Source organism: Balaenoptera borealis (genome assembly GCF_965194805.1).
Source record: "Balaenoptera borealis genome assembly, chromosome: 17".
In the NCBI taxonomy this organism is placed as follows: domain Eukaryota; kingdom Metazoa; phylum Chordata; class Mammalia; order Artiodactyla; family Balaenopteridae; genus Balaenoptera; species Balaenoptera borealis.
Window position 1 is genome coordinate 33,563,977 of NC_138876.1, and position 13,530 is coordinate 33,577,506.

The window sequence follows — 13,530 nt, forward strand, 5'->3', positions numbered from 1 at the left end:
GTGTTGTCCTGTTTCTCCTCAGTTTCATTTTCTTCTCTAGCTAAACAATCCCAGGGGGTATTCTCTACTGCTAATCACTTCCATGGTTTTATTCTGTTTCCTTTTTCTCTCACAAGTCATTGGGCTCGGATCTAAGAATATTATAAGGATAATCCGCCAGTAAATAAAATAGTTCTGATGTGTCATATTACTTTAAAAAAAAGCTAGAACTACATTCATATATTAATCTAAAGCTATTTATGCTAGAAAAATAAAGACCATAAATAAGTTTATATTACAGAAATGGGTGAACTTCAATTTAGAGACAAGAACTAAATTAGCAAAGTTTTCAACACGTTTCCTCTAGAACATAATACTATTACAGACTTTCTAGGACAAACCATCTCTTACTGATGTTAACAGGAAACAATAACCACATTTTTTTTCTAAAGGTCAGCAAGGTTTTCATTATAAGCTGCTTCATAATATTTGTGTATATGGTTTTTAACCTTGTGCATGTTACCTTAATTTCGTCTTTTTTTTTTTTTTTTTTAAAGAGGCAGCCAAGAATGAAGGAGAATAAGCTCATATCTCGATCAACTTCTTTTATTTCCAACACTTGGGACTATTTAATTTTAAAGTGAGAGCAAGAAAAAGTTCACATCTGCCGAGTGTTCGTTACATACAGAGCATTACTTTAAAGGTACTACTTGATACGTGCTCATTCAACAAGCTGTACGGAGTGTGCTCTACCCAGAACACACAGCGCCTGTTTAAGAGCAGCTCCAGCACGCAGGGAAATCTTCCAGGTCGAATAACGTAGTCTACAGAAACTAGCACGGAATACCTGGGGACGTCGTCACCGCTCACTGACAAAATGTTCTGGGCCAAACACTGACACGATTCGGTATCTGATGACCCACACCCCATGCCTTTTCTACATCACTGTCTGTCTTGGACTAAGGTTAAGGAACGTGTTTGCCTCACTTGTTCAGCGCCTAGTAAAGATGGGAGGCACGACAGGAAGGAAAGAGCCCAGCAATCGGAAATCTTAGGTTCAAATTCTGACTCCAACTCAAAATTTGTGAGTTTTAATGAAGAAATCACTTAAACTTCTTTGACCCTAAGCCTCTCCTGGTACCACGGGGACTGCGGGTCCTCCCAGCACCAACACCATGGGGAAGGGAGGAGGTAATGGGGGTGAGAGCACCAGGAGAAGGGTCTCTGTCAGACACTCGATAAATGTTCAATGACTCTCAGAGTTACCTGAGCTCCATCCTAGAGGAGAACCAGCAGACGCCGGAGCAAACAAAGCACGGCAAGCAACAGGAGCAGGCCCTCCCAGAAATGATAGTTGCCATCAACATGGACTGCAGCTCAGAGACTCTCAAACTGCTTTAACGTTGCGCTACAGACACAGACTGTATTCCTTACCCCACCCCCCCCACCCCCACACACACATCACTACTTCTTTCTAACCTTCAGACTCCACAGTGACTCACGCCTTGAAATTCCCAGGTTAAACACAGGTGGAAAAGGAGCTACTGGCCCTCCTCTAGGACTGTCCGCCCATGAATCAAGCTCTCCTCGTGCACCACTCCAAGCACTGGATGGGCCGCTGGATACTCAACCCGACAGACTAGGAGGTGGGCACTCTAGCTACCCCATTCTACCAAGGAGGGCGCGAGCGCTGAGACCACAGGGCTAACTGGTAGCAGAGCTGGGGTCTGGCTGCAGAGCTACTCACGCAGCTGCTCTGCGTCCCAGGGAGAAATGATAATCAAAGTCCCATAGTTCCAAACATATGCTGGAATTTTAAACCTGACACAATCCCCACCTACTCCTATCACAATAATACTAAAGTCTAAGAAAAGCCTTCAAGTCATCGTGTGGGCCTAACAATCCTTTAATCATCAAAACACATCCCCCCATGATAGAGATTATACCCGTTTTACAAACACTAAGACTCAAAGAACACTTGCAAAAGAAGACAGAACCAGAATTTGTTGACATCAAAACCAAAATTTTTCAGCTTCCTCTTATCCAAAGAAAAACTGAAAATAAAACTGCATTCCAATCATGTCTTGAACTGAGAATTCTGACGATAACTTGGCAGTTATGTCAAAACTTTAAATATATATACCCTATGACCTACCAACCCTACTTCCAGGATCTTTCTTACAGAAATACTACTACGAATACACAAAGACATGTATACAAGGATGTTTACCGCATCAGTGCCTGTAAGAGCAAAACCAAAAACAAGGTGAATATCCATCCAGTTAGCTACACTGTGACACAAATACATGATAGAAAACCACTGTAGCCAGTTAAAAGAATGAGGTAGCTCTAGACACATTGACAAGATACCCTGGCTATACCAGTAAGCAAAAAAAGCAAGTGACAGAATATGTGCGAGATGATCCTATTTTTATTTAAAAATAAACTGTGTGTGGATATATATGTTGTAGAGATACAGGAAAAGGCCTGAAAAACTATGTAACTTCCTTGCGAAGAAGAAACTTAGGGGGTAAGAGGGCTCGTCTCTCATGTTTTACTTCATAGAAGTCGGGATTTGTTTGAAGTTAACAATTACTTTTGACATAACAGTATACAATTTTGAAATAAAACGGATTTGAGAGGCTAATTTTCTAGATGGAATACGGTAGTTTAGAAATGCCCTTAAAATGTAAATTTATTTCTCCCATTTACAAGCCTGTGAGGGCACAGGAAGGGGAGCACTGCCACAAAATCCTCTTTTAAAAGCTCACTCAGGATGCTAACCTAAGTCTCATTTCAGAGATTTGTAAGGTTAGCAATGTCTCTTTTCAGACTACATCAGAAATGACATCAATGTCAAGATGAAGGCAAAATTAACAGTCTTAAAAAGGAAACATGTAAAATACTTAGACAAAACAAATGACTAAAACTGCAGAGTTCTACTACACTTTATTCAAAAATTGGCCCTACCTCCTAATTGAGAGACCTGAAAGTCTAGTGTCCAAATGTAAATACCCATCACGTGTTCAAAAATAATCTTCAAACTTGAACCGTAATCTTTGGAAGTTACACACACCACAATCCACCTTTGCACAGGTAATTTTATTCTCTCCTGTGGGTGTCAATAGTGCTCACAGATTGTAATTTGAAACATTCAGAAAGCACATACCTGAATATTGTCACATTTCTTTACATCATGATTCAATAACTATTAAACAATTAGGTCTACTAAATACAGTGAACAAAATGGTATAACTGTTTACACCATTCCCTTGTACACAAGGCTTCTGTCACAACAGTAACAAATGGAATTAATGCATACCACAATATCGATGAAGTAAGACCTTCTTTTTAAATAAACTATTCTGTTTATAAATAAACTCTGATTTTTTTTTTTTAGCACACATTTACAGACCTGATCAATAAAAAGAAACAAGACATATAGTTTCCTTTTAAAAACAAAATGTTGACAAATGGACCACTACGAGAGAACACGACTAGGAAAGGGGGTGAGAAGCAAGCAAGGGGTAAGAGAGAGTTAAAAGTACAGCCAAACTACAATCTATGTCTGTTAGCAAACACCGACACCGACACGAGGGCAGGGCTATCTGGGGGGCTCATTTTACTTGAATTCCAGCAAGTTGCAATCGATCTTGTAGTACACATAGGGGTAATACTCCTGTTGACTCAGGTTTAAGCCTGGAATATCCATAGGAGCCTATTGAAAAATCAGATGATTATTCAACTAAGTACTTAAAGAACTTAAACAAGAAAAAAAGTATTACCATTCATAGGCATACCTTGGAGATACTGCAGGTTCTGTTCCAGACCACCACAGTAAAGCGAGTGGTTTCCCAGTGCATATAAAAGTTATGTTTACACTATACTACAGTCTATTAAGTGTGCAACAGCATTATGTCTTGAAAAACAATGTACATACACCTTAATTCAAAAATACTTTATTGCTAAAAAATGCAAACCATCATCTGACAATGCAGGGTTGCCACAAACCTTCAATTTGTAAATTGAAAAGTGCAGTATCTGCAAAGTTCAATAAAGTGAAGCACGGCAAAACAAGGTATGCCTGTACCTTCTTAATGAACATCTACTCTGGGCTAAGTTTATACATTTTTGCTAATTTAATCTGAGTTTGGCATTGCTAACTCCATTTTGCAAATGAGAAAACAATCTCTGAAAGGCTGACCTGAGACCTCCCTGGTGGTCCAGTGGTAAAGAATCCACATTACAATGCAGAGGATGCGGGTTCGATCCTTGGTCAGGGAACTAAGATCCACATGCCACGGAGCAACTAAGCCCGCGTGTCACAACTACTGAGCTCACGGGCCCTGGAGCCTTCGCGCCACAACTAGAGAAGAGAAAATCCACGCGCCCCAACGAAAGATCCTGCATGCCTCAAAGAAGATCCCGCATGCCACAACTAAGACCTGACGCGGCCAAAAATAAATTTTAAAAAATAAATAAATAATAAATTAATCTTTAAAAATAAATAAATAAAGGCTGACTTGCCCTAGGAAACAGAGTGAGTAGTAAAGCCAGATTGAAGCACTCTCTGCCCTCAAAGCCTGTGTGTGTTTAACCGTCACCCCACCATCCTTTCTTATGCATACTGTATAAAATTACTTCTTTAATCTCAGGCTTGGTGTATTGAGTTTAGGAGACACATGGCTTATAAAATGCTGGATAAAAATAAACCAAGTGTGATTTTTACAGAAACCACTTATTACATATGCATGTTATAAGAATTTACTGGTAGGAAATTATGTATCAAACAGTTAGACTTCACATATTATCAACTCTACAAAATGTAGAGTCATTTCCTGCATTTTCTTCTATCAAAAAACCCTGATTTTTTTCATGGGTTCTAACTAATGCACATGTGAAATACTGCCATCCTAAACTAAAGAGGAAAAAAATCAGCAAGATATTTGAAATCAAAAACATAAAAGCCTATTACAATTTTAAACAACAGCAACAACGAAAAGCACACATACTGTTTGTATCTTTCTGTTTAAAAAGAACACATAAACACATACCATTTTAGAGAAATGATAGTTCCCTTTAAAATGCTCATCTATTGACTCCACTACTTCTACCAAATAAAGTTACAATAACTACTTATTTTCTTGCTCTCTGCAATTTATAACTTTTGTAAATAACTAGTATCACTGGTTGTGTGTGTATTTCTGCAGCTATAAACATCGGATCTACAGCAAGATAACTGGCTTTTAGAAATACCAAGAAGCAACTAGTAAAATGGGGTAAACAAGGTAAATTATTTGCTAAGCTATCAGGTAAATTAATTACTAACAAATTGAGACTCTTAAAGCAACTTTCAAAAGGTTAAATAACATCTTATCTGCTTCCAATAATGTTTTCTGAAATTCATCCAGTTCCTCTTCTACCAGGCTGTCTAATAAATACTTACATCAATAATAGCTGCTGCACTGCTATCTAGATGTTTATACAATTCATATAATACTTCTCTTAGTTTCTTCATTGTTTTCTTATTGGGCTGAAGGAGCATTGCTTGGAAGTTCACTGGCAAGCCATACCTTATAAATAAGCAGAAATACAGGATGTAACACAAGCAAACATATGCAGAGATTTTCTTTTTAAAGCAAATACTCTCATACTCTTCTTTAATCACAGTTAATGGGGAAAGGGTACCTCACTTTAATGACCATGTTTACAAGTTCAGCTAATATACACAGAAACTCAAACCTTCCCTGGTCCTCAATGTCCATTAGAAATCTTTCTTTAGGATGAGAGCCAACTGTCTACTAGGAATTACTTTTAATTACTCTTCAATTTTTAAGGTAATCTATGAATACCCTCAGCAGACAGTGGTAATATGTAAACTTAGTACAGTGTCTCTAGGTATCTGCAGGGAATTGGCTCCAGGACCCCTGTGGATACCAAAATCCACGGATGCTCAAGTCCCTTATATAAAATGGTGTAGTATTTGCATATAACCTACACATATCCTTCAGTATACTTTAAAATCATCTTTAGATTACTTATAATACAATGTAAATGCTATGTAATTAGTTGTAAGTAAAATGCAAATGCTATGTAAATCGTTGCTAGGGCTCAGTAAATTCAAGTTTTGCCTTTTGGAACTTTCTGGAGTTTCTTTTTCGAATATTTTCAATCCACGGTTGATTGAATCCATGGATTCGGAACCCAAGAACATGGAGGGCTTTCATAATAATAAACAACATGAGATTACTACCCACATCTACTATGAAAATTCAAAGAAATTTACAAATAGTGAGCATGACTGCAGATAAGCATTTTGAAATATTTCTAATATGAGCAACATGTACAGAGGATCACAAGATGACTGAGATTTTAAGTACCTCAAAATAAAAAAATATTTTAGGTTAATTGAAATGAGGACTTCAAATAAGGCATCGTTAGGTATACTGCGTACCAAACTACATGTAAAATATTTGAACGATCTTCTTTTAAACAAACACTGGCTAATATTTCATAATCTACATTTAACTTAAGTACATAATAAGAAAAGAATCAGAGAGCACAGCAGCGTGATCTCTTTCTTCAAACCCGGTATTAAGGGACAAGACCAACGTGCACGTAATAAGCAGTATGACACTGACAATCTCTCCCTCACGATTGGCCCTTTGGTTTCTCCAAATCAATTTCCTATTAGTAGACTGTGTGTTTTAATAAAGAGGTCCAATGTAAAGGGATCTATAAATTCTTTAGTTGAAGTTTCTCAATTAACTTCCTTTACCTCAAAACAGACTCAACAAAAACCCTCAACGCTTTTACATGAATCCATGCAATAAACGCCTCACTGAAATTCACTTTCAGCCACCGTACAAGTGGTCCCTAGAGAAAGAAAGAAAAAAAAAAAAAAATCACCACAAATTTGGTCCTGAAAATGGCAGTTAGAAATTAGATAAATCAAGTATTTTTAAAGGAGCAACTATCCAGTAAGAATCTTTAAGAGCATTAAATCACATTATAATTCACTTTAAAAATGTTTCATTATTCTCATTATCTTGGATACTTTACCTTAAATTAGATGAAAAGATTAAGCCACTACTCTGTAACCTAAGTAGATACAAAAATCCATTGAATCTATTCACTACACAGAAAAAGGTATATATATATATATTTTTTTTTTGGCCACACCAAGTGGCTTGTGGGATCTTAGTTCCCCGACCAGGGATCGAACCCACGCCCCTTGCAGTGGAAGTGCAGAGTCCTAACCACTGGAGCACCAGGGAAATCCCAAAAAGGCCTATGTTTTAATGAAAGTCATTTAAAGTGACACAGAATACAGAAGTGTCCTTCTACAGGTTTGAAAACCAAAATATAAAAATCTAAATTTACTATCCAATACTCTTAAACATTTTATACATTTAAAATAGAATTCAATTACACACAACTTCTCAGAAATAACGAAAAATAGCTATGTAGTAAGTCATTTAATATCCCTAGGTGTTAGTTTTCTCATCTGTAAAATCAGGGGGTTGATCTAGATCCCTAAAAGCTGTTCATCATGTTCTAAATTTTTAATGGTTCTATTATGTAGTATAAATTCTTTCTGAATTTAGTTATTCAGTACTTCTAAATAAAAACACTTCTTTAAAGAAACAAATTACAAATAACTTATTACCACCTCTCCATACTTAAAAGACACACATGATCAGTTCAGCTAATAGTTATTTAGGTAACATTATTAGGCTCATTTGGATGTAACAATCAATTTACGCAAAAAGGATAATACAACGAGGTGAAAGTCTTTGGTTAAAATTATCTGTTCTTTAAAAGGGATCCGGACCTCCCTAACAAGTTGGTTTTATTCGACATTACTTGGTTAGGGTTAGTTTTCTCCCAACTGAGATGCAATGGCTTATAAAGTACTTGGAAATAATTTTAAATGGAATTTGCTTTTATTTCCTCTTGCATTACAAGAGAAATACATTTTCACTCATCATGTTTCCCCTTCCATACAAGCTTCAGTCTTCACAATAATCCTGCACTTGAGATGGCAAGAAAGTCAACACCATCTTTCACTCACAATTCCATCCCTGTTCTCCATTGTGCCTAGAACATACTAACTCACCAATGGTTTAAATACAAATTCCTCCAATGAAAGACTGCATGCAGCATTAAAAAAATCTGCCTCAAAAAATGAAATTTCTTACTGAAGAGAGAGAACTACTACTTAACTAAAATAACCCCTCACTATATGGGTATTAATCAAAACACTGCATTTAAAATTAATTTCTGATATGGACTTAGGGGGATTAATTTTAAGATAATATATTTTAAGATAAGGATTCACAGATCTCAGTTTGCTTAGAGAAAACTTATTTTGATTATTTAGTAGGAAAAAAAGCTAGAATCAAATGTCTTAAAAGCAAAATCAGAAAAGTTTTGTTTTCTTTTAAATTAAAGAAAAGCAGTACCACTTTTTCTTCTGCTTAACACTGATAATACTAAGTATTAAAAAACGCATACAAATTGCTTTTTCTTGTCAGTAGAAAGCCTGTTCATTTCTTCTTTGTCTGCTTTCATCTCCTCTTCATTATACTGGAAGTCACGAACGATGAATCTAAATTGGGGGGGAAAAAACCAAAATTGTCCACACCATGTATAGGTGATCTAACAAATCAAAAAATAAAAAATAATAATCTTACTTGTTTTCCCTGGCTTTGTGTCTGAAGTCATCAACTGCCTTCCTAAACAAGGTGACATTACACAGGTAACTGTCTTGGTCCTCTGAGAGAACACTAGAGAAAGAAAGACCAAGTCCATTTAAAGCTTTATATTTATTGCTCACGTTCATATTGTGGGCAGAATTCAGAAACAGGGGGAGGAAGAGGAGGGTATGGCAGCCCTTCCCAAACCACTTCAGTGCTTTTCATCTGTACTGCCTCAACACTGAAGACACTCAGTGTTTATGATGTTTTCATTTACGGTGCCTTAACAGCCCCCTAGTGCATTTCTTCATAACCAACAAAATTAAACATTAAATCAAGTAAAGCATCCAAACTCAAGAATCATGCTTTTCAATCTGTATCAGCACTAGGCCAGCCGAGGAAAAATTGTCCAGCACCTGGCTGGTTTCCAGACTCTCATTACTTCCTTGCTAAACACCCTCTTCTCTTCTGGTGACTGAATTCTCTCTTCCTCTCTCCAGTCCAGCCCTGACCCATGAGTCCTGGCCCACCCCTTTTAACTTGTGCCCTCTCAAAACTATTATCCTGCGTTCTTGTTCCCAGTGCCCATCAGATCTAAAGCAAGGTAGCTACAAAGTGGACAGAACTCGATAAAAAACCTTTAATGATCCTCAGGTTTGCCAGAATTGACTCAGTAATGTGCAAACTGATTGGGATCAAAACAAAGCCAAGAGACTTCTCTGGTGGCCCAGTGGTTAAGAATCAACCTGCCAATGCAGGGGACATGGGTTCGATTCCTGGTCCAGGAAGATCCCACATGCCGCGGAGCAACTAAGCCTGTGTGCCACAACTACTGAGCCTGCGCGCCTAGAGCCCGTGCTCCGCAACAAGAGAAGCCCACGCACCGCAACGAAGAGTAGCCCCCGTTCGCTGCAACTAGAGAAAGCCCACACGCAGCAACGAAGACCCAACGCAGCCAAAAATAAATAAATAAATAAATAAATTTATTAAAAAAAACACAACAAAGCCAAATCCAACTTGACAGGCTATCTCAGATCCTAACAATATTCCACCACTATCATATTCATCTTTTAAACTTATCTTAACCTTAATTGATCTTTTTAACTTTAGTACTTTGCTGTTTTGAAGGTCCATGCAAACAAAGGGGTGGGGAACAGAGATGTGGCCAATGTCAAACAGCAGGTTCCATGACAGTGAAAAAGATGGAAAGAAGGCTCAGGTTCAAGAGCTGGGTTACAGTTTAAGATTCCAGACGTAAAGCCTCTCTAGAGGTTGAGGGTGAGACCAAGGGAACAGCTACAGAAATCAAGTGGAGATGACAGTCTGTGAGCTGCAGGCTGGGTCTCCAAACTCACTCTCTTCGTTTAGTTCTACTGCTGTGTAGAAACAGTAATGCTACCTCCTCACACCCGCAACCAGGCTGAGAGGAAACTGAAAGTCAATGCTTTCCGGCTGCCTCACGGCATTTTCAGTCTCCCATGCGAGTGGCAGTGCTTCTGGAGCTTACTAGCTCTTCCTGCTGCTTCTGACTTCTTACCTCTCTCCTAAGACTCAGTCCTGCCATCTGCTCTGCTCCCCAGTCAACCTACCCACTTCATTGCCAAGGCATCTTTCCTGCTTTTCTTCATAAAAGTTATCTTTGCAACCCCTGCTCCAAAACACAAAAGAAACTTTTCTTTGAACAATGGCTAGTGTCGTTTTTTTCTAGGCCTTCCTCGCTAGGATCCTCTGGTTCATCTGGAACTCCAGCTCCCTGAACAAAAGCGTCTGTGAAGCACCAATGAGTTTGTGGTGCTGTTTTTCCAACAACAGAGAAAAGGCCGAAGTCAACCAGTGACGTAACCCAACCAGATTATCTTAACAAGCAAAAGTAGGCAGACAAAAAGCTAAGTGGTAATTCTGAAAGTACAAGTGAAAATCACCTCTTTCTGAACAGTTTTTCCAACAGAAAGAAGCCAAACAGCAGCTCAGCCTCTCAGCTTCTTTGGCCTTTAACTCTGACTTGGCATTTATACACATCCCTGCACTTAACCACTCAATGATGGCAATATTTCACATGGTCCAATCTTTCAAGATTTATGTAGAATATTTTGCAAATAGTTAGATTTTGTGTGTTTTTTAGGTGAAATTATTTCTTTCAGGTTTAAAGATGGTTGTTTTCAATCTATTCTTCTTCCTCAAAAGTCCACTTTCATCTTCACTGCTTCCATGAGTAACCACTCAGGTATTGTGCCAAAAAGCAACAAGTGACAGTATTACTACTTATAATTCACTTTAAAATAAAGCACTTAGAACAATGACCAGCACATAGTAATCACTCAAAAATGTTAGTTATTATGATAAGTGAAAAATCCAACATCAAGTCATAGAGATCTTTCCTAAACAGAAGTACAAAATTCCAGACTAACCCACTAAAACCTGTCTGCCCCACGTGAACTAAGCATCCTCTTCAGGTGCTGGCTGAGCTACTGCATTATTCTCAATGACTAAATTTAAATAACTTTTCAAGTCAATGATTCCAAAAGTCTTTAGACTGATAAATAGGTGAACAGATGTTTTCACTGAGTGAGGAAGGGCTGGGGACTCTCAGGTGGTCAGTGAGCGCTCAGGGGTCATGCAGAGGACAGGTATTGCCTATACTCAACTGTTGGCATCTGAAATTTTTTTCCTTTTAACTACTAAAGTGATTTTTCAAAAGATGTAAGTCTGAAGCAATATTTCTAAAGCCCTTCTTTCCGAATAAACCTGGGCCTACACGCCACTCCCCTGGACTAGGCTCACACACCACAGGGTGGGAGGACACTGTGTGCGCACTGGGTCCTTACTCTCCTCCTCTCCCTGCCCCCAAACGTAAAGACAACCTCTGTGACTTTTACGGTCTCCAGAGCACAAAGGTCTAAGAAGGCGTCATCTGTCAGGATAAACAGCTTCGGAGGAAAACCAGCATTAAGACACACCTCAATCTTCAGTTTACCATGTGAAGGGCCAGTGTGAATGGAAAGTATTCCCCCCAAATGGGAAAAAAATTCACAATGAGCACAGGTTTGTGGTTTCATTCTCAAAAAATCAACATTTGTGAAACTACAATAATCATATTACCTTCTATTTTATATATCTTATCAAGCCTTAAAAGAACCTCATAATGTGTACAGGGAAGGTGCGATGCTCATTTTACAAAGAAAATGAGGCCCAGAGAAGTTAAAAGACTTACCGCAGGTCACATAGCAAGTTGGTAGCAGAACCAGCAATAGAACTCAGATCCCTGGGTCCAGGACTCTTTCCATTATACTAAGCTACCTCCCATATGACACAATGAAACTGGAAAAGAAAATATTTCATGGGCCTGGCCTTACTAACACCACTTCTTTACTACCTCCTAGACCTTTCTTTCACCATGCTGAGGGTATATATATATATATATACACGCTGAGGGATATATATGTATATACAAAACAATTCTTTGGGGGTGCATATACACTGTACTTAATATTTTCTTGAAGAGTATCTTGTGTAGAATGGCAGAATGCAGGAAAAAATGACATGCTATGTAGTGTCAAGAGTGCAGGACTTGGAGTTAAAAGACCTGAGTTTTAGTCCTAACTTTGCCACTGCACACTTATACAGCCATATATGCTTTAGGCAATGACTTAACTCTTCTGCATTTTTATTTCTTCATCTATGAGAAAAAGTATAACTGCCAAAACTACTTCATGGAATTGCTGCACATATCAAATTAGACAGTGAATATTAATCCATAAGTTTAAAATTGCTTAATAAAAGTTTTGGGTGTTTTTTTAAAGGAAAGTACAGATTCAGTAGAATCTATGCTTACTGGAAAGTGATGGTAAACATTTGCAGATCAACAGAGTACCCTAGTAGTCATTTTGGTACACTTCCTTTGCAAGATAAATGAGGAAATATAGACACACAGTAGGTATACAATAAATATTGAAGGAAGAATTTTGAGAGGATAGCACAGCAGAAAAAGTACCACACCAGAGATCTGGGTTCTAGTTACAGCTCTGTCACTAATGAGATGTGTGACTCTGGGCAAACCACGTCACCTCTGTGGCCTCAAACTTCTACATCTATAAACATGAGTGGGTTGATCAGACTGTACAAAGGCCCTTCCAGGTCTACAGTAGCTAGAGTTAATATAACTCACTTATTTTTAAGGTGAAAATGATGGCTCCAAAACTGTAAAATTTACCACAAAGGAAAGATAAAGATATCTCCTATTCCAACATCCAAACTACCAAAGGAATTCTACGAAAGAAACAGGCTTTACAAAGACTACTACTTACTTGCTAGACCTTGGAACCACCATTTCAGCTAGTGTTTCATACTGCTTAATCCAGTCATTGTGGTTTAACCTGCAGAAAAGGTACAATTAAGTTACTGGAAGAGAAAAACAAGTCCTACCTTCCTGCCGAGCCCAGAAAGAGAAAAAATTATGAGACAAATAGGAAATCCAACTATAATAGGTATACCTCAAATCTATTTAACAACAACAATAAAAAAATCAAGTTTTCTACAGAGAATGAATTTCAAATACACTGAGTGGTAAAGCAGGAAATACAGCTCACCATCTCTTACATCCAGTAACTATTGCAAAAGAGGCACATTCTAGAACTAAGTTTGGAAAGGCAGCAAAGCAAAATACAGATTCTAAATTACTTTCCAACTTCAGGGTTGATATACATTATTACCTCACTAAAAAAAGAAAAAAAGGAAAGAAAGAGGGAGAGAGAGAAGCCATGCTGGAATCACTAACATTTCTATTCAGTGGCCATTATGAAGAGCTGGGTAAAACCACATTTACCAAAAGCACAGAGTACCAGGAAGTGCTGAG

The 13,530-nt window shown here is 38.0% G+C and overlaps 1 protein-coding gene across 3 annotated transcripts in view; it reads right to left on the reverse strand.

The window, feature by feature from the left end:
• Positions 1–569: 569 nt before the first annotated feature.
• The window catches only part of ATP6V1C1 (ATPase H+ transporting V1 subunit C1), a 40,562-nt gene continuing 27,601 nt past the window's right edge, over positions 570–13,530 (reverse strand). For 2 of the 3 annotated variants that reach the window (XM_082364884.1, XM_082364885.1), the window contains exons 9-14: positions 12,983–13,051; positions 8,676–8,768; positions 8,497–8,590; positions 6,758–6,855; positions 5,426–5,552; positions 570–3,697 (exon numbers count right to left, since the gene is read on the reverse strand). In XM_082364884.1, the coding sequence (XP_082221010.1) occupies positions 3,602–3,697; positions 5,426–5,552; positions 6,758–6,855; positions 8,497–8,590; positions 8,676–8,768; positions 12,983–13,051 (577 nt within the window). In that variant the 3' untranslated portion in view covers positions 570–3,601. The remainder of the gene's footprint in view (positions 3,698–5,425; positions 5,553–6,757; positions 6,856–8,496; positions 8,591–8,675; positions 8,769–12,982; positions 13,052–13,530) is intronic. The other variant, XM_082364883.1, reaches the window with a different exon arrangement.